This window comes from Camponotus floridanus, unplaced genomic scaffold, assembly GCF_003227725.1.
Source record: "Camponotus floridanus strain SB8 unplaced genomic scaffold, Cflo_v7.5 scaffold9, whole genome shotgun sequence".
NCBI classification, from domain to species: Eukaryota; Metazoa; Arthropoda; class Insecta; order Hymenoptera; family Formicidae; genus Camponotus; species Camponotus floridanus.
Window position 1 is genome coordinate 3,313,717 of NW_020229860.1, and position 24,114 is coordinate 3,337,830.

A 24,114-nucleotide genomic window follows, 5' to 3' on the forward strand; every position below is an offset into this window, starting at 1 on the left:
TTTAGTAATACTTTTTTTCTAGAAATATTTTATAAAAATGTTGCCATAATATCTTTGCTAAATAATATACCTTAATAGCACTATTCAATTGTTATTTAATATTCAAAACTAATATAGAATGTTTTCTTGGTTTACCACACTTTCTTGCAATATTCCGTATATTATTTTATCAAGACAAGTTTATGACACTATGTATGCAAGTGAATTTAATCAGCAAATTGCTTTGAGTAGCAAATTGAAATTTCTTAGCTGCGCGTAAGCAATAAGTGAAAATTTAGCACCGTTGTCTGAATACCTGAGAAGTATATCGCGTCACTTCGTGGAGATATAGAAATCACATGTATATAGGCTTGGAAGCTGAAACTATGAGAGCTGGTGAGGTAATCCCTCGGTAGCAAACTTGTCGCATTATCGTTCGGCAGCCAAACATTAGCTCGTAGCAGATCGACATTAGGTTTATGCAAGTAAGAGAGTTGACAAGAAGCATGTGATAGCTGATGATCAATAGCGACATGTTTACAATATAGAATATACAATGTACGATGTGCATCCCAAGAAATACATGCAGACAGAATGTTGCTAATCTTAATGTCATAATTTTTATATACAAAATACAAACTTAGTAAAATCAAAATAATATATGATGGATAAATTAAGCTATTATTAAAAACAACATATACTACTGCAAGTATAAATTATTATTTAATCGCAATTTAATTTTCTAATCTTATTAATAATTTATTATTCTAATCCTATTCTAACTGCAATGTCAGTGTGAAAAATTGTTCGTTAACAGATGTAAATTGTTCTCAAACAGATTTCTATAGAGATCGCAAGTTGATATATTGTACATATGTAATTCACCTCTTTTTAATTTAAATACAATTCTTATGCCAAATGCGAGTCAGAAGACGGATAGGATAAACATTCGAGAAACTTTTTGTTATCGTTTTAGACGATACTTTTACTTTCAAATTGCATCCGATTCTCATTTCCACGCTGTAGCAATGAGGAACAGATACATCATTTCGTATCGGAGGAAGCCATCAATGCTGGAACCAGGAAGCCGTCCAAAGTTCTCTAACGATGATATATCGGGGTAACACAGGACCCCTAAGTTGTGGCCATTTTGATATGGTGTAACGTACTCTCCTTCCTCATCCTTCTCCACACGCACACTCTTTCTTGAGCTATCCCTAGCAGGAGAGGCATTAAGCCCTTTCCAGCCCCTTGGAGTTACCGTTATGGTGACCGTGACAGATCGCCCGTCATAATCCGGCGCCATGAAAAACATATCGGCGATCAGACGACCGTTCAAAAGTAGTGCATCCCATTTTTCGACCAAATGCACGGTGTAGTACATTACGTTTCTGAGATAACATGCAGAAACTTTATGATAAAACTATCGAGTATGATTGATCTACTTATCAAGATATAAATAGAACTGACTTTCAATACTGTATTAAAGTAAATAATTAAAATTTCCTGTAACAGAAAGAAAGAGAGAGAAAGAAAGAAAGAAGAGAAAATATATTTTTATAAATGTATATAAGATATATCTTTTTGTAAAATTTGTTTTTAAAATTCTCTTGTATATCATATTTCATTAAGTGTTACGTATAAGTAAAATTAATCTCATTTTATTAGTTGAAAATTAGTAAAAAATATATAGATGATATATTCTTATCATTGATTGGAAGTTTGAAAAACGATGATGCATAGCGTAGGAAAGACGAGATTCGATAGCCGTCAGCTCAATGCACAGCAATTTTCGCAAAATTGAGAATCGATCGATGGTGGGTCAACGGGGAGCTGTCAAACTAGGTTTAGTTTTTTCACAACGCTTGTCTATACTTTCGTAGACGAGCACTTTTTCGTACAGTGATTTGCGACACTCTATCTCAGCACCCTTTTATGCTGTCGCTCTTAGTTGACGGAAATGCATGGCGCATTACAATTCATCTCCGACTTTATCGTCGTCGGTCGACAGGAATTTGCTACGTAACGTCTTTCAGTTTCCCGACCGTTTAATCCGTAATGGAATAAAAAAATTGCGCTAGTATTCCGCTTTATATTTTATTTGCTCTTTCACGTTAATGAAGCATAATGTACCAATAATATTTTCCTAATTATTAGGATAAATATAATTGATAATATGATATAATTGACATTAAGCAATTAAAGTATATATAACAAACATAAAAATTAATCTTTTATATATATTTTATAAATGTGAAGTCTTCATAATTTTTACAGAGATTTGTTTATTGTTAATAAATAACTTTGTTTCAATATAATATAAGATAACAAGAGATTATACATGACATTGTTTATCTTCTCTTCAAAATATTTCAAGAAATATCACGCGACAAGTTAAGTATAAAATTATCACTCCCAATTGTTCACTTGATTTATATCTGATTAAGATTCATCTCCAGATATATGTATTTCTGCGAATTAATAACGTATAATTCGTGGAATTCATCGATAAATGATTCGATAAATAATTTTGAAATAATCGCAGCATCGAGACTATATAATTACGATTTTATTGGCGAAAAGAGAGATCGGTCTCTCCTATTTGGTTGCGCTTTGTAATTAAATTTATGAGAGTTAACTGTGCTTGGGCCGCGTAACGAGGAAATGCACTTGCTCTGGAAACGTATAAAACATGTTCACATGCGTGCCTGTACGCACATCGCAAAAGTTCGTCATTTAACGCACAGAAGGACAATTCATTTAGGCGAAGCTCGATGCAGACTATGTATGCGCGACTGTTTTGATGAAGGTATTTTATTCCTCCCTTTTCGAGATATCTCTTTAAATATTTCTAAATTTCTTTGCGTGGCAAAATATTATTTTTTACAAATCGAATGTGATATTTTATAAATTTATATGCTATGATTATAATCTTGACAAAATAGACTAATTTTTAATTATGTATAATTTTTTCATAACAATATACCAAAAATTCCAAATCATTTTCCTTTTTTTGACAAAATTATAAATAAAATGCCTAATTATAATATTAAAATTTGATGAACTGAAATTTAAAAATGTAAGAATGTATATACATATATATTATATACATATATTAATATACTGATATATATACAGACATATACTAATATACTAATATATAGAAAGTTTATTAACGCAAAATTCTAAATTACTCGGTTATATTGCGATTTTCGATCCTACAATGTTCTTGAAGTTTCGATCGTTATCGATTGTTTCTTTTCGCTTTATTAAGATTATCATACATCAACCATTACAACTGAGTCTCTGCAAACTTTTCTAAGACTTAGCAAGTTTCACAGAAATTGAATATTTAAAAATCACGATACTTTTTTGTCTGAGTTTCGAGCAAGGACTATAATATAAGAGTACATTCATAATATTCCGAATATTTCATAATAATAATAACTTCATTCATATTGATTTTGTAGCATGCCATTTTTGTTATAAATTGTGTCTATGTACTGAAACTTTTAAAGAAATTTGATTATTTTTAATAATTTCTGTGTGCATTATGCAATTATTTCTTAATTTAATTTATATTATTTTAATGATGAAATTAAATCTAAAAATAATGCTTAATAAGATATATTCAAATAATACATATATATTTTTTAAGATGTGGAAATGTTTTTAATTTTTTTAAATTATAAATAACTTAATTATAAACATATTTCATCATCATTATGAGTTGGTTGTAATTGATACTATTGGCAAACGCTAATTTAATACCTGTAGCGCCATCGCACATTCATGATATAAAGTATTTCAATTTAATCCGTTGATTAAACAACATTTTTCACATTAATCTTACAATAAATATTGAAAGTAAATCAAAATTGAAATGTATGAGAGATATTTTCAAACCACTAGTTAAAAATTCATGATTGATTGAAAAATTTCTTAATATTTTATAGAAATTCTACATATATGTTTCTATATTAAGATGTAATGTATTTGTTATATTTAATATTATAACTACTACTATTTTATTTAATATTATAACTACAAGAATTATTCTAACTATATAGGCTACATAATATAATCTCATAAATTCTGCTTATTATCATAGTTATACATTGCAAATAAGATAGAGTAATGCTTTTTCTCTATTTATATACAATTTCTTACACATACATACACATTGATCATTTATGTCATACTTACAATTATGTGTTAACCCTTTGGCTGCATTATGCTAACATTATACATATTCGCAAAATTATTGCTAATAATAAAATTAAAATTCATTATAATTAATCAACATGAATAATGTTAACAAAAGAAGTCTTAATTTATTATATACTTAAAATTTTACTTGCCTTCTCTTCAAAGTTCTCAACATATTCTTTCAGCATATATATTATATATACATACTGTGTGTTTGAGCAACCAGGGTTAATATTTTTAACATAATAATGAGTAGATAAGACATCATAAAGCATCTAAAATGTCGAATGGTAACACATATTTGCCTCAAAAGCAATATAAAAAATATTTCGATATTTTGTTAATATGTTACACTGCCTATAGTCTATATATTAATTACATAATAAATGACAGTCTAGAAATTGGTGCTTATATATGAGATGTTTATATACGCTCGTATCAACGGCCTCAAAATATTATACATATTTTATGTTATGTAAAATATAATATAGTGGAATGTTTGTTTAAATAAGAACATAGCCATTTTTTGTAGTTAAAATACAGTGGCAGTATGCAATTTAAAATTTCAGAAAGAGAAACTATGAAATATATATGCAGCACTGTTGTGCACCTAAATATTGCTAATTATTCTAGAGCTAAATAAACAATTAGGAATTTGTGATGAGTTATTATAGTAATGCTGCACATTGGATAATAATAACGTCGTTTTCTTATTTCATATTGTAAATTAGATGAAATCAGATCTGATTGGATAATTGTAATGATTCATTATGCAGGATTATCAGCTGATCTGTTAGATACAGGATAATCAAAACATATTGTCGTTAGGGAATCAGCAGCATATTTTCGTTCTTGCTGTGTCGTTTTTAGCCACTGTTTATGTTCGCATAAATAAGGATATAAAGGTACTACTAACACACTAATATCGTCCACCGATGCTATAGGTGAGGATTTTTCATCTGTTTCGTTAGGATTCTCGGGTTTTCCCATCCAAACTCTGCCGATTAAGCGACCTCTCGCCGCTTGCACTAATTCTTGAGCACCCATTGTCAGTCTATAAATTAAAGAGCTTGTATTGTGTTTTATCTTTAAAGTTTAGTTTAATCTAAGAAAAAAATACCTATATTCTAATGATGGAGTATCAGGTGCTAGTGTCTTTCTAAGTATTGCTGCCGCTGTTTTGTCCGATACTACATCCCAGAGCCCATCCGTAGCGACAATAATGCAATCTCTTTCAGTAAGATTGCAACTGTCCAAATCCAGAGACTGCACTTCAGGTTGTGATGATAAAAATGGTTTAATATTAACCCCAGTATTCGCCGCTTTTAAACCATGGTCTCCAAAACCTCTAGTCACGCCTATTGTTCCCATTACTCTGCTCTACATATTACAAATGATTTCTCATAGTACCATAAACAAAATTAATTTGAAAAGTTATAAATTGATATTAATGATAATATACCCTCTTTCCATGTCCTGAAATAAGCGGTAACTTTAAGTCTGGGTGCGTTAAGGTTTTATATGCCCAACCTGTCATAAAAGGCTCTCGGTACAAAACCATAGATCCCAATTCTTTTTGTAATGGTCTCTTTTTAAATTCTAGTGGAGTAAAATGACCTTTAAGCAACTCATTGTGTCTGAGAAAACCTAAAGCTCTAACGCGATTTGATTCGGAATCTGGAGTATGATCTCTGGTGAGAGCACGTTGTTCCTCTCCCAAAACTAACACAGCCCTAATAATGAAATAGTTACATAAGTATTTAATTTTATATATCAATCCATTATTTATAAACCATAATACAACCTGGAATCACCAGCTCCTGCTGCATACAGCCTTCCATTAAGAAATAGAATTGTAATAGCTGTACAACCACCACCACCATTTTGAGCTTGTACCTCTACCATTTGATCCATTTGTCTATATGCTAATTCTATAGCACCTGTAACTAGGTCTCTGCCCTTTATCAACTCGTTTTCATCTTCATTCAATAGCATATTAGCTGGTATAGCCAATAATCTTTCCTATTTTTAAATAGTTTATTAGTTAATTTTTTATAAGATTATTTGAATAAAATTTTCTGGAAGATAGCACATACAAGAATTATTCTATGTAGCTGTAATCTTGCTGTAAGAGCAACTTGATACCCTGCATGACCATCAAACATTGAAAACATGACATAAGGCAGTGTGACATTAACATCCGACAATTTTAGATCTCCACGTGTTGCAGAAGCTTGGTCCTCATTCCAAGTACTCTTTCCAGCATTTATACATTCTGCATAGCCAGCGCACCATGGCAAACGACTAAGATCTCTAGGAACTATTATAGGCCTTACTCTGTGATCTGCGCTCACCTATATAAAATAAATATTTTGTGGATAATTTAAACAAATATTAGTATTACAATTGTATTTCTTTTAGTTTCTTGTTGTATATTTAATTTGTATATTTAAAAAAAACATTCATAAATCAATATGAAGAAAAAATAGAAATACCTGTGTCTCTTCAGCTGTCAACCCTAGAAAACTTGGACGGCTATAAGGTTTGTTTTCTACTTCCATGACATAATTAGAGTTAATGTAATCTGTCATCATATCATTATCCGAATCATTAGGGTACTGTAGGCCTAGCTCACTTGCGCCTACAGCACTCATTAATACTGATTTAAAACGATTCAACATTTTTCTTTCGTAATTTATACAGAACTACACAAGGTTTCAATTGATGCTAAATTTTTCTGACAGATAGTGTAATCATATATTACACTTATTTAACATAGTATCAAAATTTCATAGATATTTTGTAACGATATGTGTAAATTTCACAGCTGATTGATTTTTTTAGAAAGCTCAATGATTATCTGTCAAAATGCCTGTGTCAAAAATAAATCCTTAGATTAAATACTTAATATCTGACATGATATCTATCCTTACCATATAATATTTCTATTAAATTAATATGATAATATCAGATAATACTTACTGCAATTAAACGCTTAGCAACTATATTCGATTAATGTCATCTTGTTGACAAACAGTTGTCAACGAAGGTTATACACGACCATCGACATCGGCATCTAACGACACCTGCACGAGAATTACCAGAATCAGAAAATCTTTATTCATTTATTTTGCTATTATGAATAAAAGTACAAGTGGTACGACTGGAATAGTACGCAGTAATACATCGTGCATGAATGAATGTGTGTATTTAATTGACATTCTTTTCTCCATTCATTCATTAGAAAAATAGATTTCAATGAGAAAATAAGAATTTTTTAAAGTGCTCCATAATTCTTATACAAAATTAATTATTATTTGTTCTATTTTTGTGATAAATTATAATATGATCCTTTATATGCTTGAATAAAAATGATTGTATGTGAAACTTTTATTAACTTTTTACACTTCAATACAGCATTTTCAATACAGGTATTACTAACCTAAAATGTAAATTATAAATTATTTAATCTATTATTTTCTTTATGAAATTGCATTTTTATAGTTTTTGGCATGTGATTTCTTCTCTTTTTTTACATCAACATATATCTCTTTTTTTTTAAACAAAAAAGAAAATGTAAAAATATACCATTGTAAGTGTAATAATAAAATGTAAAGTTCTTATTCTATGTCTTTTCAGATGAAAATATAAAAAGACAGTTTTGTTTTACATTCATTCGATTTGCAATATTTAGATAGAAAAGATTATTACTTACATTAAGTAAATATGTCGAAGACTAGAAATAATATGCGCAGCAGTGAGGTAATTAATAATTATATAGACATGATATGTATATATATATATATATATATATATATATATATATAAACTATATATTAACTCTTATTTTTTTAAATTATATAAAATTTTTTCCAATAAGAGATTTTTATTGTACAATATTTTAAATATAATTTTTTTTTAAGGAACACAGCAGTCTATCTTCTTGTACATCATCATCATCAGATGAAGAAGAGATTGATACAAGAGATTTAAAACCAATTAAGAATTATTTATCTAATCGTAAGGAATTAGCTCGACAACTTTTCAAATCTGTTAAGCCAGAAAAGATTCGTATGATGTTACCTCAAGTTTTGAAAGTAAGTCATAATATATTTGTAAATTGATATAGTTTTTATAGAAAATATATTTAAGTATATATGTCATTTTTTAAATTTTTATATAGCATGTAGATTTAAGTGAACTGGAAGAATATTGTGTGAATGAATTAAATGGTATGTCTAAAGCTCGAATATTATCGAAATTAAATGGCAAACCTATGTTGGAATCCTCAGACACGAGCGAATCAGATGATTCAGGTATATGCATATATTGAGTATTATATATGTAAAACGCCAAAAAAATAATGCTATCTAATTATTTTACCTTTTTTCCAATAGGACCTTCTCTAGAAATCATTTCCGATACAGAAGAATGGTTGACAGATGACGATACATCTAAAACAGAAAATGGTAAACAGGGAAAGTTAAAAAGAGATAAAGTAAATATTAAAAGAAAAGCACAAATTAAGAAAAATGATTCAGATAAATCTAAAGCAAAATGTATTAAAAATGAAAATAGTGATAAAACTAATAAAAATGTTAAAATTAAAAAAGAAGATGATAAGGATAAAGGAAAAGAAGGAGACAGTTTATTAGATTTATTAGAATTAGAAATGCGAGCTCGCGCTATAAGAGCTTTGATACGAAAAGAGGAAGATGTAATACCATCCACTAATCCATCAGAAATAAATGACAGTCAAACAATAGAAAATAACATTGCTACGCGACATGACGATGACAAGGCAAAAGAAAATTGTCGCAAGCAGTTGGAACAAATTATCAGTGCTCAACAAAGTAAAGGTGAAGATGAAGATGTTGTTTTAGTAATTCAACCTACTCCAGTTGTTGAATTATTATCTAGTGATAGTGATGGGGAAGTTGATGATGAAACACGAATAAGTAAAAAATTGAAAAATGAACGTGCAATGGAAACTGGAAAATCTGCAAATAATTTGGATGAAAACGCGAAGAATTCTAATAAAATTGTAGGAACTCAAGCAACAGGAAAACACAATAATACAAACATTGTAACCAAAGCAGACTTAAATAGCGAAATAAGAACAATAATGCCTGACAGAAATGTAGATATAAAGAACAATACATTGTCAATATCAATTTCTGCAGACAATGTTGCAGAGAGACGTAAAAGATCAAAGAAAAAGTCACATACAAAATTACAGCTTACTTCTTCTACCAATGAAAACACTTCAAAATCGAAACAAATTAATATTACAGAACAATCAAATGATGTAAATGATGTAAATACTACTGAACAATTAATACTTTCTGATGAAGATAAAATTATGGAAGAAAAGAATAAAACAGAAGAAGAAATATCTAAAGAAAGTAAAATTGAAGAAGAGAGATTGGCAGACTTGGATGAGGTAATTGACTTAGATGATTACTGTGATGTCATGGATATAGAAAATTGCGATGAGGATAAGAGTCAAGATGAAATTATTGTTCCTTCTCAAGAAGAACATAAGGAATCTGTATCTCAAACTTTGCCAAAATCAGATTCAATGGAAACTTGGGCATCACGCTATTATCAAACTGATGATGTTCAAAATGTAATAAAAGAATCTAAGATACAGTCTGAGATTCGGAAACGATTAAGAGAACGTCAAAGATTATCTAAGTTGAATAAATCACCAAATTTAAATCTATCTTCGCAATCCTCATCAACTGATACAGCTGTTACATCTGAAAAAATTCCAACAGGATCAGTAGAGGAATATCTGGCTTTGAAGCGTACAATGAACACAAATGTTACAACTAACAGTAATAATAATACAACAACACAAGATAATACTTCTCAATCTATTAATTCTAATAGTGATATTAATGTAAAAGAAATGTCAATGCAAGATGAAAATAGTTCTTCTCACCAAGAAAATAAAGATAGGGATGCACAGAAAATTAATACTTCTGAAATGATTGAATCTACCGAATTGGCAAAAGCTGTTGTGGATATAAGTACTGAATCTACTGAATTGATAAAAGCTGTTGCGGAAACGAGTACTGAATCTACCGAATTGATAAAAGCTGTTGCAGATACAAAACATGATACTCAACCTGGTTAGTTTAAATATAATTAAATTTTAGTTTTAATATTAATAAGTACATTTTTGGAAATATATCTTTGAAGAATTTTTGTATATTAATGAAGAAATGTAGAGAAATTTTGTATATCTATATTGTTATATATATTGTATATTGAGTGATTAATGTATAATAATGTATAAAATAGAAAATGCTATAAACTCTAAACCTCTTTAAAAAAAGAAAATATGCTGTTATTATATATAAAGCTTCGAATTTTTTTTCTGTTATAGCACAATCTTTTTGTTATAAACACAATCTATATAAAATAAAATATAAAAATACAAGTGTACACACACACACACTTGTGTTTTTATATTTTATTTTATAGATTATGTTTATAACAAAAGAAAAGAGAAAAAATTTGAAGAAAAAAATTCAATATATAATGAAAGTATAGTTTTTTGTTACATATATATATATATATATATATATATATATATATATATACACACACACACACACACACACACACACACACACACGCTATCAGTTTAAACTTCATACTGAATAGATATAAATCTTTAGAATTATACGCATACATCATCACTATAAAAGAATTATTTATTTAATATTATCTAACATTATTTATATAATATAATTATATTACTTAATATTATTTTATAGTGATTTAATATTTATATTTAATATTATTTATTTAATAATGCTCATAATTTATAATTCTCATAATAATAAAATCACAATCATAATGATAAAAATGTTTCAAGCTATAACTTTTCGTTATTAAAATTTTTATAAATAAAATCGTTTACTTGTTTTTTAATATGAGAATATCTCTCTTTTGATTTCAACAATATCAAAAATTTTATCTTTATGTTACAGTATAATTCAACTTTATACTGTACGTTTTTTCGTAATTGATGATTTTGTTGCTATTATTAATCCATTAATAATTCCTTGCTGTTGACCGTAATTAAGTCTCATCTTTAGTTATATAGTAATATATAAAATTGAATATAGTATAAATATATATATACATATATTATTTCATGTCGGAATTTTATCTTTTAATAATCCTAATTAAACTTGACTGTAAAAAGCTTTATTGTAAAACTAGCTTGTACCATTCATATTCGCGTTGGATATAATTATATTCTTTATTCTCTTTGGATATAACTATATTCTTTATTGTCTTCAGAAAAATCTTTGAAAAATTAATCTTACTGAAGAGAAAATTTCTTAATAAATGTTACTGAAAAAAAAACATTAATAACAATTTTCTTGATTGTATTACAAAATAAAGCTTACTTAAAGGTTCCATAAACTATTTGGAAATGGCTTTTCATTTCGAGTTTTATATGTCTCCATTCAGAAATTTTAATTACAATTTTGTTGTTGTTTAATGTAATTTGCTTTTTTCAGAATAATATGCATAGGCACGTTCACGGTAAACTGCATAAAGAAATTTAAATCATTAGGAATGAAGTATGATCTACAATTAAAGAAAATAAAATAAAATTATATAAATCATTGAATTGTTAAGATGAATAACATGAGATATATCCAAATTCATCATGTGTATTGATATTCCAAAGCTCTTCTACCTTTATCATTCCTACTTTCTGACGATCGATGGTATAAGATTGAGCGTAATATATGATTCCCAAAATTATTTGCATTTGATATTTATTGATAAAAATAAACGATATTCTTGCATTGCAAAAAATTGTTTCTTATTTTCTGAATACCGAAAATAACAATTATCGAACGGATGAACTATAATTATCTTACAAAGCGAAGTCGCCCTCAATTTTCTTCTGATCGTTACTTAAGCGATTATAAGGTGATAAACTTGGATCAGAATTTGCTGATTTCTAAAATGGTATCTCTTTCAACAAAATCTTTCGAATGAAAGGTTCGATCGAATCACCGGATATTCATAAGACATATATCATGATGAATGTAATTATTTTAATTTGATTTCAAAGCAGAGTAATAAATTGCAGACGAGAGTTACAGATAAATATTAAATTAATTATATAATTAATTACTATTTATATTAATAATATAATAATAATTAATTACAATAATTATACAATTAATTGAGCATCATTAAAACATTTCATAAGATAATAATCGAATTTAAAAGGAGTTGAATTGAAATCCAAAAGTATTGAATTGGAGTCAGCTAAAATATCTTTATAAAAAAATATATGTTTGTAAAATTTTAAGAATGATGGGTTTGTGTTTCCGATTCACTTCATTTAATACATAATTTTATTAATTCGCAATAGATTAATGATTATTTTTGAATTCTATTTAATAAATTCATTGAAAACAACATTCACTACCTCTATTTCGGGATAAGACAAAAATGCCGATATGCGCCTTATTAATTCGGAGATAACAATTTCGTACATAATATATTCCTTTGCGGTTATTTGGACCGTGAAACTATCTGATTACATACTAAAATATAAACATTCGTAATAAAAACAATTTTATAATTATTCATGTGGAACCATTCGTATCGAACATTATGCAGGGATAAACTTTCATCGCATAAAAATATAAAATACATTAATGTTATTTCGTATACGATTTTAATTATTCTGCTAACCTAACGTATGCCAAAATACATACGTCGTCATTTTCTAGCTGAACGTTAGTTGAGAAATATTTCTCGCGGAAACTTTTTTATGTTATTGCACCTAAAATTATCGTAATGTCGCAAATCCGGACTTAGGAAATATGCCTATAGCAAAGCTTAAATCTCGACAGGATGCAAATTGTTTTCTTTAATTTGAAACGGAATTCTTATGCACAATTATTATAAAAATCTCACGCTCATTTTATTTCATATTTCGTTACTTAATAAGCAATCTGTTTTTTGTTTTATCACGATTGATCTATAATTTTGCGTTGCTCTACTTTTTTTATAGCATAAAAATGAAAGAATATATTGCATAATATCATTATGTACGCGTATGCTAGGAAAGATTTTATATAATTATGTAAAAAACTAGATAGAGAAAGAAAAGTAAAGTTGTAGTAGTATATAATATGTATATGATTTTCGCACACTACATGTCCATTGAATTTTACGTTATTTGATTAGCAAGTAGTGCGCAATTTCATACATACTAAAACATTCAATAATATTAATGTGACTACATAGCTTTTGCTTTCCCTTCCTAGATTTTCATCGATCGATACTTTGCGGGATTCATTATGAGAATATACATCTCTCTTTTTAATTTTCATGCACCGCAATTTTTATAATTCAAGTATACGTATACATATATTTGAATTATATAATAAAAATTACGATGCATGAAAATTAAAAAGCGAGATGTACGTGTGAGAAGAGAGTGATTTTACTTTTAATTAAATCTTTTATAAATGAATTTAAGGAATCATCCAATTATTCCTATTGTTTCGCAGAAATGTATTAATCTGTAATTACATCATTGTGCACGCATCGCGATATAATATTCAACCACGTTATTTTCGCCAAGTGCAACATTACACAGCAAAGTAGTTACGGGAAACTGAATCGTGACGACGCAATTTCCCTCGCGTTTATATCTCAGACGAGAAGAACAAAAAGCTTCGCACGGGAAAATCGCGCTCACGTGAGGCGATCGGCAAAAGTAGCTAGGTAAGTAGGTAGACCGCGCGCGAAAGTCGATGCACTTTTACATTGCGCCAGTAGCGATGCATAAACACGATACTGTATCACGGAAGTGCTCATAGTCAGGTAATGCGTAATCGTGGTTATTGCATTGCGAACAGCAGCGTTGGACGTGCCATACGGCGATGATATTACGACACCGTTCGCGCATACGACTATGATCTTTTCGATCTTTGGTAGAAAAGCTTCCAAAGTTTTCCCGCGGCGCATAAATGAAAAAAAAAACGATGGAGGAATTGATACGACGAAAAGAGAGAAAGATTAATGCGTGCTCTTATAAAACACGCTACTTGTGTGTAGTTTCAGACTTGAATTGATCTTTTTTTTCTTATTTCAACTTAATTATTGATTATGATAAATAATAAAAAAATAGATCTTTTTAACATTTTTATTAATTTATATTATTATTATTTATATTAATTTTTATTTTATTTTATTTTAATTATTATTTATTTATTTTTATTTTATTAATTTATATTATTATTTATATTATTTATTTCTTCTATTTTTTCAACGTAATTATTAAGCCAAAAGATTTTATCATATCTAAATTTGTACTGTAGCGAAATTATTAGGAGCAAATTACTTGAAAAGATTATTATGATGAAAAAAAATATCGGTCGAATGTTTCACTATCAATCAACTCTTGAACGACGATAAAAGGAATTTGATCTTTCATTTTTATCACGTAATATGCAGTTTACTGAAGATATTCCACTTCCTATGAAAGTTAAATTTATAGTTTCGCCGGACAATAGAGATTGTTACTTTAACGATAAGTTTAACTACGTTTTTTTGCGGCGTACTTTATAAGAATTCTGCGAATTTACCTTCGATATTACGCAAGAGGTATTAAGGTAACAACCTCATTGAATTATGTTAGACTATTTGTGCCAGGATATTACTTATATCTATCAATTGCGACTTTCCCGCGAATCGATATATTATTGTTACTAGCGTAATTAGGAAAAGCGACGCAGACCGAATGGAACTTTCAGACATTGTGACTATTTTCTGCGGTCTAAGATTAAACGTTCAAGTTGAATATAAAATTGTGGTTTGTGGTTAATGTTGAATGTGGTTAGTGCATTTGACTGGTTTGATTAAGTAGGTAGAAAGAAGTATTATATGTGTGTATAGTGATATTAAATTGAAGAGAAATACACAAGGAAATACACATATATACCGCAATTATTGTACCAAAAGTAATGTGACGCATCAACTACAAATTAAATATAAAAACGATTTTGACAATTTCCATAAATAAATATTATGAATACAATAAAGATATTAGATATTATTTTATATATTAAATTAAATTTTTTATAAATTTATAAAATAGCGAAATATCTCTAAGATATTTTGGCATATACATGTATAAGTTTTAACAGAGAAATATATATAAAAGTATATAATTTTAACAAAAAAATAAGAATATTATTTTAAAAACATAAGACTATTTTAATTAATTTTCCCAGAATAATCCGAATTCGCGACTCATTGATATATTAAATAATATATACATTGAATTATATATATATTATCAGATTTTAGATAACTGTTAATAACATTATTCCCAAATATTCTAGTTCCGATGAGTTTTACTTAAATTGATATATATATATATAAAGATATAAAACATATTAAAACTTTAACGTAGATAAATAAAAATATATGAATATGTAAAGATGTTAAACATTATAGTAAAATTTTTTTATCAGTATAATGGAATAAATTTATATATTATATATTGTGTAATTGCAAGATTAATTAAAGTTCCAAGTTTGACAGTCATAATTGTAACTATGCAAAAATACCATAGATTACATTTAAAAGTCAATTAGAACCGTTTCGTACTAGTTTATTATAATTTATTCTTTTTTTAGGATTTACTTCCGTATTTCGGATCGATACCATGGTAATTTACTCTTGGCTGCTCGGCTAACCTCAGATTTATTACTATTTCGCACGTACAAGAATTAATGTGCAATTTACCTATGATCAATTTCTAATTGCACGTAATAATAGACTCAGATATATCGTTCGCTTTTGTATGAATTTATTGCATTTATTATTTATTTACAACGCTTGTATTATATGAAATAATATATTTGCGCAATAAAAATTAAACGAAATACATATGTGATTTTATATTATATTTTACATTAAAGGAAATTATGATCTTTTTTTCTTTTTCTGTGTTTTCATTTTTAATATGTCAAGATATGATGTTTGTTGTTAAATAAATATATAAATGAAAGATCTGAGGCAATAAATAATAAGAAAAATATGAAATGTACGTATAAGTGTACGTATTAAGCTTGTATAAGATATGTTATAAATGTATATTTATTTAATCGAAAATTCATAGGAAGAATAATCCATAATTAATATGAGTATGAAATGATGTTAATGAGAATTACGTGCTTTAGAAATCATTATTTCATTACATTTTTATTTCATAAGATATATGATCGGATAATAAAAGATAATATAAATTATATAATAAACAGTTATACAATAAATTAGAACGATCTGAATTATAAACCGAAAAAAATGACTTATATTAATAATATTATTCGATATGCTTAGTATTCATTAAATATTGAAACAGTTTTATTATTTGATTATGATAAAAGATAATCAGCATTCGACATTTATTTTTTCCATTTCTTTAATTAATTTCTCGAAATTTTTCTCTTTAAGATCATAAATTTTGTTATAGAAGCACAGACTTGCTAGGAACGACGAACTTCGGATTACGTTCTTGACAATATCAATATTATGTTGGCGATCACTTTCCCGTGCAAACAAGCGATGATATCGGTATACATGACGATATAGAAAGGATTTTGGTATTTCTTTTGCGGTGGGGAAAATATATCAAATGTGTGTTATGCATTTCATAGTTTATGAAAAGTTAAAATATTACATACTTTCAGATTTTGTAGAAGTTTATGTTCAAATTCATTAACTTTTTTATTAATACACGATGCATTAGTAGCACGCACATATTAACTAATATCGCTGAATCGCAATTGCACACATTGTATCGATGCATTTTCGCGAAGAAACGGAGGATAATACGGAAACCACAAAAATTCCTACAATGCAATAATCATCATTTTCCGTCTTAGCCAGCCGTGCCGTTTCTCTATTCTCAAGATTTCTCTAATTGGGCGCGATAAAATCGCTACATAAAAACTTATTAACGGCGCAACGAATGCGTGAAATCTTATTAACGAAAGTTCGTAAAAATCGATCGGATTTCGCGTTTGCATAAAATTGCCATATAAAGTCGCGATTTCATAACCGATTACAAGCATATATTGTACTTATATCTACATCTATCATGATGGGAAGTATTTGACGTAACGCTATCATTCAATAATTTGTGTCGTCAACATCAAAGTCCTCATTATTTTCTCCATTTGTCGAACAGATGTTCGTAACCGAGATTGATGCTAGCATCGAGTCATGAGTAAGTAGTTTCAAATCACAAGAAGCAAAACTTGCGTAATCGAGACGTTAAGATATACACGCGTATAATTTTATTTCACCATGATAGTATCACATTCAAAAGAAATGCGGCAGAAAGTTGATCGATTATCAGGCGAATCAATATAGCAATCCTTTTCAGGCAGTTTTCATATTGAATTAAAAATAAATATAATGTGCAACAATTTGATACGTTGGGTTCATTATATGATTGGCTTATCTGTAAGTATGGACAAATGAGTACTTTTATGATTATTATAATACTATAATAGCGTTTACTATCTTTCTTTCTTTTTTTTCTTTCTCTTCTCTCTCTCTCTCTCTCTCTCTCTCTCTCTCTCTCTTTCTCTATTTCTTTCTATTCAAGAATACTAAAGAAGCGTACGCGCTTTTCTTGAATGGTCCGCCACTTAGCGAACGAGATATTGCATCACGGTTGAACGAAATAGCAGAGTCACTGTACACATTTACATATTATATAATCCGCATGTTGACTATGTTGGATGTTTATAAATATAAATGCGCATCTCGATTTATTTTCGTACGCACGGGTGTTTCATGATTGATATAAGAAATCTCTTTCCCCTTTTCCGCACGAACTTCCTAAGCCATTAATTATCATTACTCGACACGCAGCGTGTTGGATAACGAGATTTGCTCATCGAACGACCGCATGTCTCGATCGATCGCATAATACATTTTAGCGAGAAGATAAATTTAGTCTTCTCTCTCTCTCTCTCTCCCTCTCCTTCTTTTACGATGTCTGCTCTATCTCATAGAATGTCAATGTTTCTCAGCGTTCACGTTTCTCTCAAACCAATCACATATGCGATATTGAACGCATTGCGTGACCAATCGATTTGCGCGATCGTAACGGTACTAATAAAGTACAGCTCACCCATAACGAAAGTCACTCACTTGCAACATCTAAACAAAGGCATGCCATCGTCGTATGCAATTTTGCCGAATTGCATCGTTTATACGTAACGAGCAAGCGTGACGATCTCTCTCGACCCAGGAGCCGACTTCCCTGGATGTTAAGATCGCGAATCATTTACGACTCGCCGCTTTCAATTTCTAGTTTAGCACGCGCGACGGAAGCAGACTCGGCACGCGGAAATGAGTCCAGGGTGTGGCGAAACGATGCTGCTATCGGATCATACGCTATCGAAACCGCAACGAAAGTAAGGCGCTAGGGAAAAGGAAGAGACCCGCGAGAGAACAAGTCGACGACGATGGAGGTAAATGTCTCTCGTGTGTCTCGTATCTCTTGGGCGGGCTTGTTTTACGCGGTAACCACATATTAACGAGACATCCTATCGTCGGGACGAGTCATGCCGCCGCAGAATGGATCGTGCATAATGGTACCTAAGATGTATGTAGTCGGAGGAACTTGTATAGCCAAGGTACAGGTCTATTACCGTGGGAGGCAATTAGGTTTGCGTTCTATTACCATAGTTATCTAGCTATAAGATGGACGCTGTGTGTGCTGTGTATTGTATCGCATAATACGAAAGGAAAGTTTGATCTGGTACAAACTTGGAATCGCGAAAGCGAACGCAATGGCGACATTATTCGCGTGCGTGCGAAACTTTTATGGAAAAAAGTATGAGGAAGTCTATTAATCTCGACGATGTCGACACGATATTTGAATTCAGTTACATTTTACACATAGAATATTCTATAGAATTTTTATAGCAGAATTATTCCCAATTAGATTAGCGATTTAATTGAGAAATACGACATTCTAAGGGCATGATTGATTTAGTCAATCCTTTGCATATAATAATATTATATTAGATATGTGACCGAATAAAATGAGAGGTAACATTTTGCATCCGGTCCTACAAGTCACAGGTTGTCCTTGAAGCATATATAAATTGAAAGTGTTCATTGAATCATTTCCATACTAGTTTGCATAGTAGGAATTCGTAGTAGATATATAAAAATCGTGTATTTCGGAACACGTTATATACCGCATAATTAAATCAAACTCGAATGCAAAGCAACTATCTAAGACACCGTACGTCATACGAATATTTCTGTCGATTAATTCCGATAGTATCAAATAAGTGTCGTAAAGGTAGTGCGTAAGCAACGATGTGTCGCAATCGCATAATGTTTAGCAATAACTCTTTTGCGATTTTTATTATATATACGCTACGTCTCAGAAACTATCGATGCAGCTGAAAAATCAAACGACGCAATTGGCTTAACGATCGTTGATCGAATCCTTATGACGCAAGCTTACACGCATACGTCGCGCATGGTGGCGCATGATGCGTGTGTCGAAAGGCGAGATTAATTTAAAGAGAGAGGCGAGAGGACATTCGCAGGGGAATATTTGCCGCTTCGGCGCGCAATTTTCGCGCGCTTTGACATTTACTTCTTACGCTTATCCCTCTCGCGTTGAACGTTACAACGCATTTACTTTAACGATCCCTACGCTTGTGTTTTTCCAGTGGTACATACACCGTTTACGGAAAAACAGGTGTATTTCTCTTGGCGCAACTCGCGTAATATCAACGAGTGAAAGTTCCACTCGCAATTCTTCATATAATCGCGTAACGTGTCAGACTCCCCGTCGTCTTTAAGCCTTCCCTCATACTCTCTCGATATTAGTTTCATAAGCAATCGTTACGTACAAAAGAATACTTTATTCGTGTTTACATTTACAGCGTGTATAGTACAATCCGAGGATGGGATCACAATAAAATAGAATATTGATACGTCGCATTATTATTATTTTTTTTTTATTAGAACGATGTAATCGCTCTGTCGGTCGCTCCTCGATCTCTCGATGATCGAAAGCTTCCTCGTCTCGCATAGCGTGAGACAAAAGAGGACGACGCAAGTCCTTGCTTCCTTCCTACAATTTTGTCTCAATGATATCCGCCGAAATCGTGTCCACCACCGCCGAGCTCGAAACTGCCGCCGAAGTCATGTCCACCACCGAATCCGCCGCCGAAGCCGCCTTCGTCGTGACCTTTAACGACCACGGGATAGGGTTCTTTGACGACCACAGGTACTTTGACGGGATAGGGAACTGGTTTCGCTATTTCGACCGGAACCTTGACTGGCACCTTGACTGGATAGGGCACCTTGATGGGTACCTTTATGGGCACCTTGACTGGGTAGGGCACCGGTTTCTCTACCGGATAGGGCACGTGCTTCGTGACCTCTACCGGGTATGGTTGCGGTACGTGGACCGGATACGGGCGATCGACGGGTACTTTGACCGGCACCTTTACCGGATAGGGCACATGCTTCGTGACCTCTACGGGGTACGGATGCGGTACTGGTACATGCTTCGTGACTGTCACCGCTTTGATGTGATCGGTAGAAATTATCTCGCCACCACCGTGACCGCCGAATCCGCCATCGCCGAAACCGCCTCCGAAACCGCCCCCGAAACCACCGTGATCGCCCAGGCTCAGTTCCAATCCGCGTTTTGACTTTTCATCCTTTGGCTGAGCGCTGGATTCAGTTTTCTTCGCCTCCTCGATCTTCTCAGCTACGACCGATAATACTAGGCCGCATAAGAGTATTATCTGCCGGAAGAAAGGAAATATTTGTTCCTGTTCTGAATTTGTAAATCGTAATGATAAATGTGATCTTAGAATTTGTATTGTATGAAGTACGAGATACAGCGTCATGCGACATGCATAGGCTTCGTTGCAATTTGCTTTGCTAATGCTAACATGAGATTTCATGAGAGGTCTTATCGTATATCTTGCATCAATGATTTATCCGAGTTCAATGTCTTGTAAAATGAGATAATATAAGTCTTTAAATATGTAAACAAATTAATTTTATAATTTTATAATTTTATTTAATCAATATTAGCAAAAATTTTTTAATGACAAGAGCATTAAATCTATTTTTCAAAGTTGTCCCAGAGATTAAAAAAAAATAAAAATATTTTAAAATATTTTTAAAGTGATTCAAAATTTAGAATAAAATATAACTATTATTAGATAAATCCGGAGGATAATTACTGTACAAATTTAATCTCTCTGAAATTTTTGGAGGTGCAACGTTCTCTATATCCTGACAATATTTTTTGAAACAATGGACATGCAAAGAGAATATTTAATAATTTCTGTCGTATGTCACGTACAAATCCGCAAATAAAAATCTGCCTACTCATTACATCTAGTGGGAAACGAGTCATCGCGCTTAGAAATATGTAAGAGACTGCAGCGTGTTGCACGACTCGGCCGAATGTACGGCTCGTGCTTCTATAAGCGGTAATTCGAACGGCTATCTTACTGGAACTACTCACTTTCAGCTTGTCGGTGCTGTTCATGTTGGTCGGTAGTGAGCACACACTGGTACCGCTATCGTCTACCCTCGCTTTTATAGGGGACGCAACGCTCTGCCCGCTGGGCAACTCGAGCGTGCCGATGAAATTGTCGGCGGGTAGGAAGTCAACAGGAGAAGAGGAAGACAACGCCGTCGTGGGCGATGCTTTTCTCCGTCTGCCTTTGTCTTCGCGACTGTTTTCTCTTCGTTTTTTTTTCTGGATTGTTTTGTCGCGTTTTTTCGAGTTCGTTTGACTCTGGACAGAAACGTATTTTTGTAACACAAAGCGGAAAAAATCCGAATTATTCGCTACACTTACGTGATATTAAATTTTTACTCAGCGATAGAGTAGTATCTTTTAGTTAATATCAAATATACTCTCATTCGACATAGATATTCGACATATAGACATATTTTTGTTTTATGTATTTTAAAACTTGAAAAAATATTGTTTATAAAAAAATCAATAAATTTTAAGATTAATTAGTAAATATAGTAATATGCTATTTTTAAATATATATGCTATTTTTTGTTAAACGGTTTAAAATTTTATGAATTAAAAGTACAAACTTAAAATACAAAGCATATTCAATTAGTTTTCATGTTTTCTTTATGAGCAAACCATTTTTTTATTCTCAATATTCTAATTAATATTTGATTTCAGGAAAAATTTATTAATATATCTTATATTACTTATGTATAATCGAAAACTTTTTAATTATAAAACAAATCAATGCATTGAAATTATTTACAGCGATAAATAATGCAATTTTATGATTGATTTTTGTCTATTAATTTGATTTAATTAACAATGCTTTTCTATGTTTCCATGTTTGCCGAAAGCTTCATCAATATTAAGAGCTTAATTAATTTAAGAGGCAAAGAATTGGAATTTTTTGATGACACGAAAATGCTTTTCCTTACTCGCTTTTTTTCTCTTCATCGTCCGAATATACGAGCGCGTTGGAACATTTATATTTGGTACCAACTTTTTTTCTCTCTTTCGAATTTAATATACCTCGCCTCATTTCCATGCTCATAGCATGTTCAACCAGCGTGTTATCTCTTTCCTACGCCGTTTCATGCGCCGTGACATTTGTCGCTGAGAAGAAGATAATATCATCACTGGCCGTGAAATTAAAAAGAATGATTTGAAGATGCTGACCGCTATCATCATCGCTTTAAGAAGTTGAAACTCGTTAACGCGGTCGGATAAAATTCACGAATGTTAGAAATGGTTTTGAGCTGGCCGAGAACGTAGAAACTCGGTATCGTAGAAGCTCGATATATAACAATGGCGCGATTTTTGGTTTATCATAGGTAGTTCCCCCGGGTACAGTTAATCTCGGAATGACTTTGTACTTCGATCTCGGCAGGTTCGAAGGGTGTTAGAATATTCGCGTATCCATGGTTTATCAGAGTTATCGGCACGAATAAATTTCCATACATTTGAATTTGTATTTCCATATTTGAATCCGAAAATATTGATTTGACTTCTAGCTTTGGATAGAGCGTGTTTCGAGAGGCCAAACGTTCCCTCCCTTTCGATTGGTTGTCGACCTACAACGAAAATCGGGGGAACGATGTATGCGATGGTTTTCACTTGACCTATACTCGGGGATTAAATTGTTTTTGATGAATTTATAGTGATTCACTGAAGACCACAATCTGCTCGTGCTGCTGCTTGTCGACATGCTATGCCAAAAGCCGATAATTGACAGTTTCGAATATATCAGAACGTCCAAAAAATTTTTTTCTTATAAATTAAAAGTTTTATAGGATATTGAAGGAGGATAGAATATTGTGGAACAGAGAGATTATCTCTAATTAATTAAAAATTCTTTTCTTTTAATATTTTTGTTTCGGAAAAGATTGTTGAAAGTTATAAATCATATATACAACATTAAATGATAAATAAATTGATACGCGATAATGAACTTCATTGTTATCTAATCGGTTTGTTATATAAGCGCGAAAATCTGTTAATTAATGACATGCGTTAAGACACTGGGATGACTAGTTTTCTGCGGTCGTTTCTACTCTATTTACTGCGCATTTTCATCAACCAGCGACAATATATCCGTGTAAGTTGGTAATTATTGATTAACAAGTGCGTCATGTTGTGAAGTTTTAATTAAGCGCTTTAAATAACTTTTTTCAATATATTATTAATGAATTACGATATATCTGCAAATGCATATGATAATTATGCTATTCATGATATTCAATTGATAGATAATATTATTAATATGTATATATCCATGAGTATATGTATATATCCATATGTATATATACTAATCTTATAAC

At 30.8% G+C, this 24,114-nt stretch overlaps 3 protein-coding genes across 5 annotated transcripts in view; 1 reads left to right on the top strand and 2 right to left on the bottom strand.

Moving 5' to 3' along the window:
- Window positions 1-4,011: 4,011 nt before the first annotated feature.
- LOC105255663 (protein phosphatase 1H) lies at window positions 4,012-7,261 on the bottom strand. 2 transcript variants are annotated; one of them, XM_011265087.3, is made up of 7 exons: window positions 7,171-7,261; window positions 6,684-7,060; window positions 6,285-6,542; window positions 5,993-6,210; window positions 5,651-5,921; window positions 5,309-5,568; window positions 4,012-5,242 (listed from the first exon to the last, which is right to left on the bottom strand). In XM_011265087.3, exons 2-7 carry the CDS (start codon window positions 6,867-6,869, stop codon window positions 4,957-4,959), a joined length of 1,479 nt encoding a protein of 492 aa, XP_011263389.1. In that variant the 5' UTR covers window positions 6,870-7,060; window positions 7,171-7,261; the 3' UTR covers window positions 4,012-4,956. The 2 variants fall into 2 exon arrangements, with proteins under 2 accessions (XP_011263389.1, XP_025270597.1); XM_025414812.1 differs by lacking the exon at window positions 7,171-7,261 and having other exon boundaries at window positions 6,684-7,139.
- Window positions 7,262-7,303: 42 nt separating this feature from the next.
- LOC105255656 (dentin sialophosphoprotein) lies at window positions 7,304-11,878 on the top strand. Of its 2 annotated transcripts, none has more exons than XM_020028952.2 (6): window positions 7,304-7,390; window positions 7,828-7,950; window positions 8,112-8,285; window positions 8,372-8,504; window positions 8,586-10,325; window positions 11,733-11,878. In XM_020028952.2, the coding sequence occupies exons 2-6, from the start codon at window positions 7,915-7,917 to the stop codon at window positions 11,735-11,737; spliced, it is 2,088 nt and encodes a 695-aa protein (XP_019884511.2). In that variant the 5' UTR covers window positions 7,304-7,390; window positions 7,828-7,914; the 3' UTR covers window positions 11,738-11,878. The 2 variants fall into 2 exon arrangements, with proteins under 2 accessions (XP_019884511.2, XP_025270596.1); XM_025414811.1 differs by lacking the exon at window positions 7,304-7,390 and adding an exon at window positions 7,542-7,619.
- An 8,261-nt stretch (window positions 11,879-20,139) lies between these two features.
- Window positions 20,140-24,114, bottom strand: part of LOC105255648 — a 58,082-nt gene continuing 54,107 nt past the window's right edge. Inside the window, exons 2-3 of the mRNA XM_025414787.1 lie at window positions 21,788-22,063; window positions 20,140-21,053 (exon numbers count right to left, since the gene is read on the bottom strand). Of these exons, the coding sequence (XP_025270572.1) occupies window positions 20,385-21,053; window positions 21,788-22,063 (945 nt within the window). The 3' untranslated portion in view covers window positions 20,140-20,384. The remainder of the gene's footprint in view (window positions 21,054-21,787; window positions 22,064-24,114) is intronic.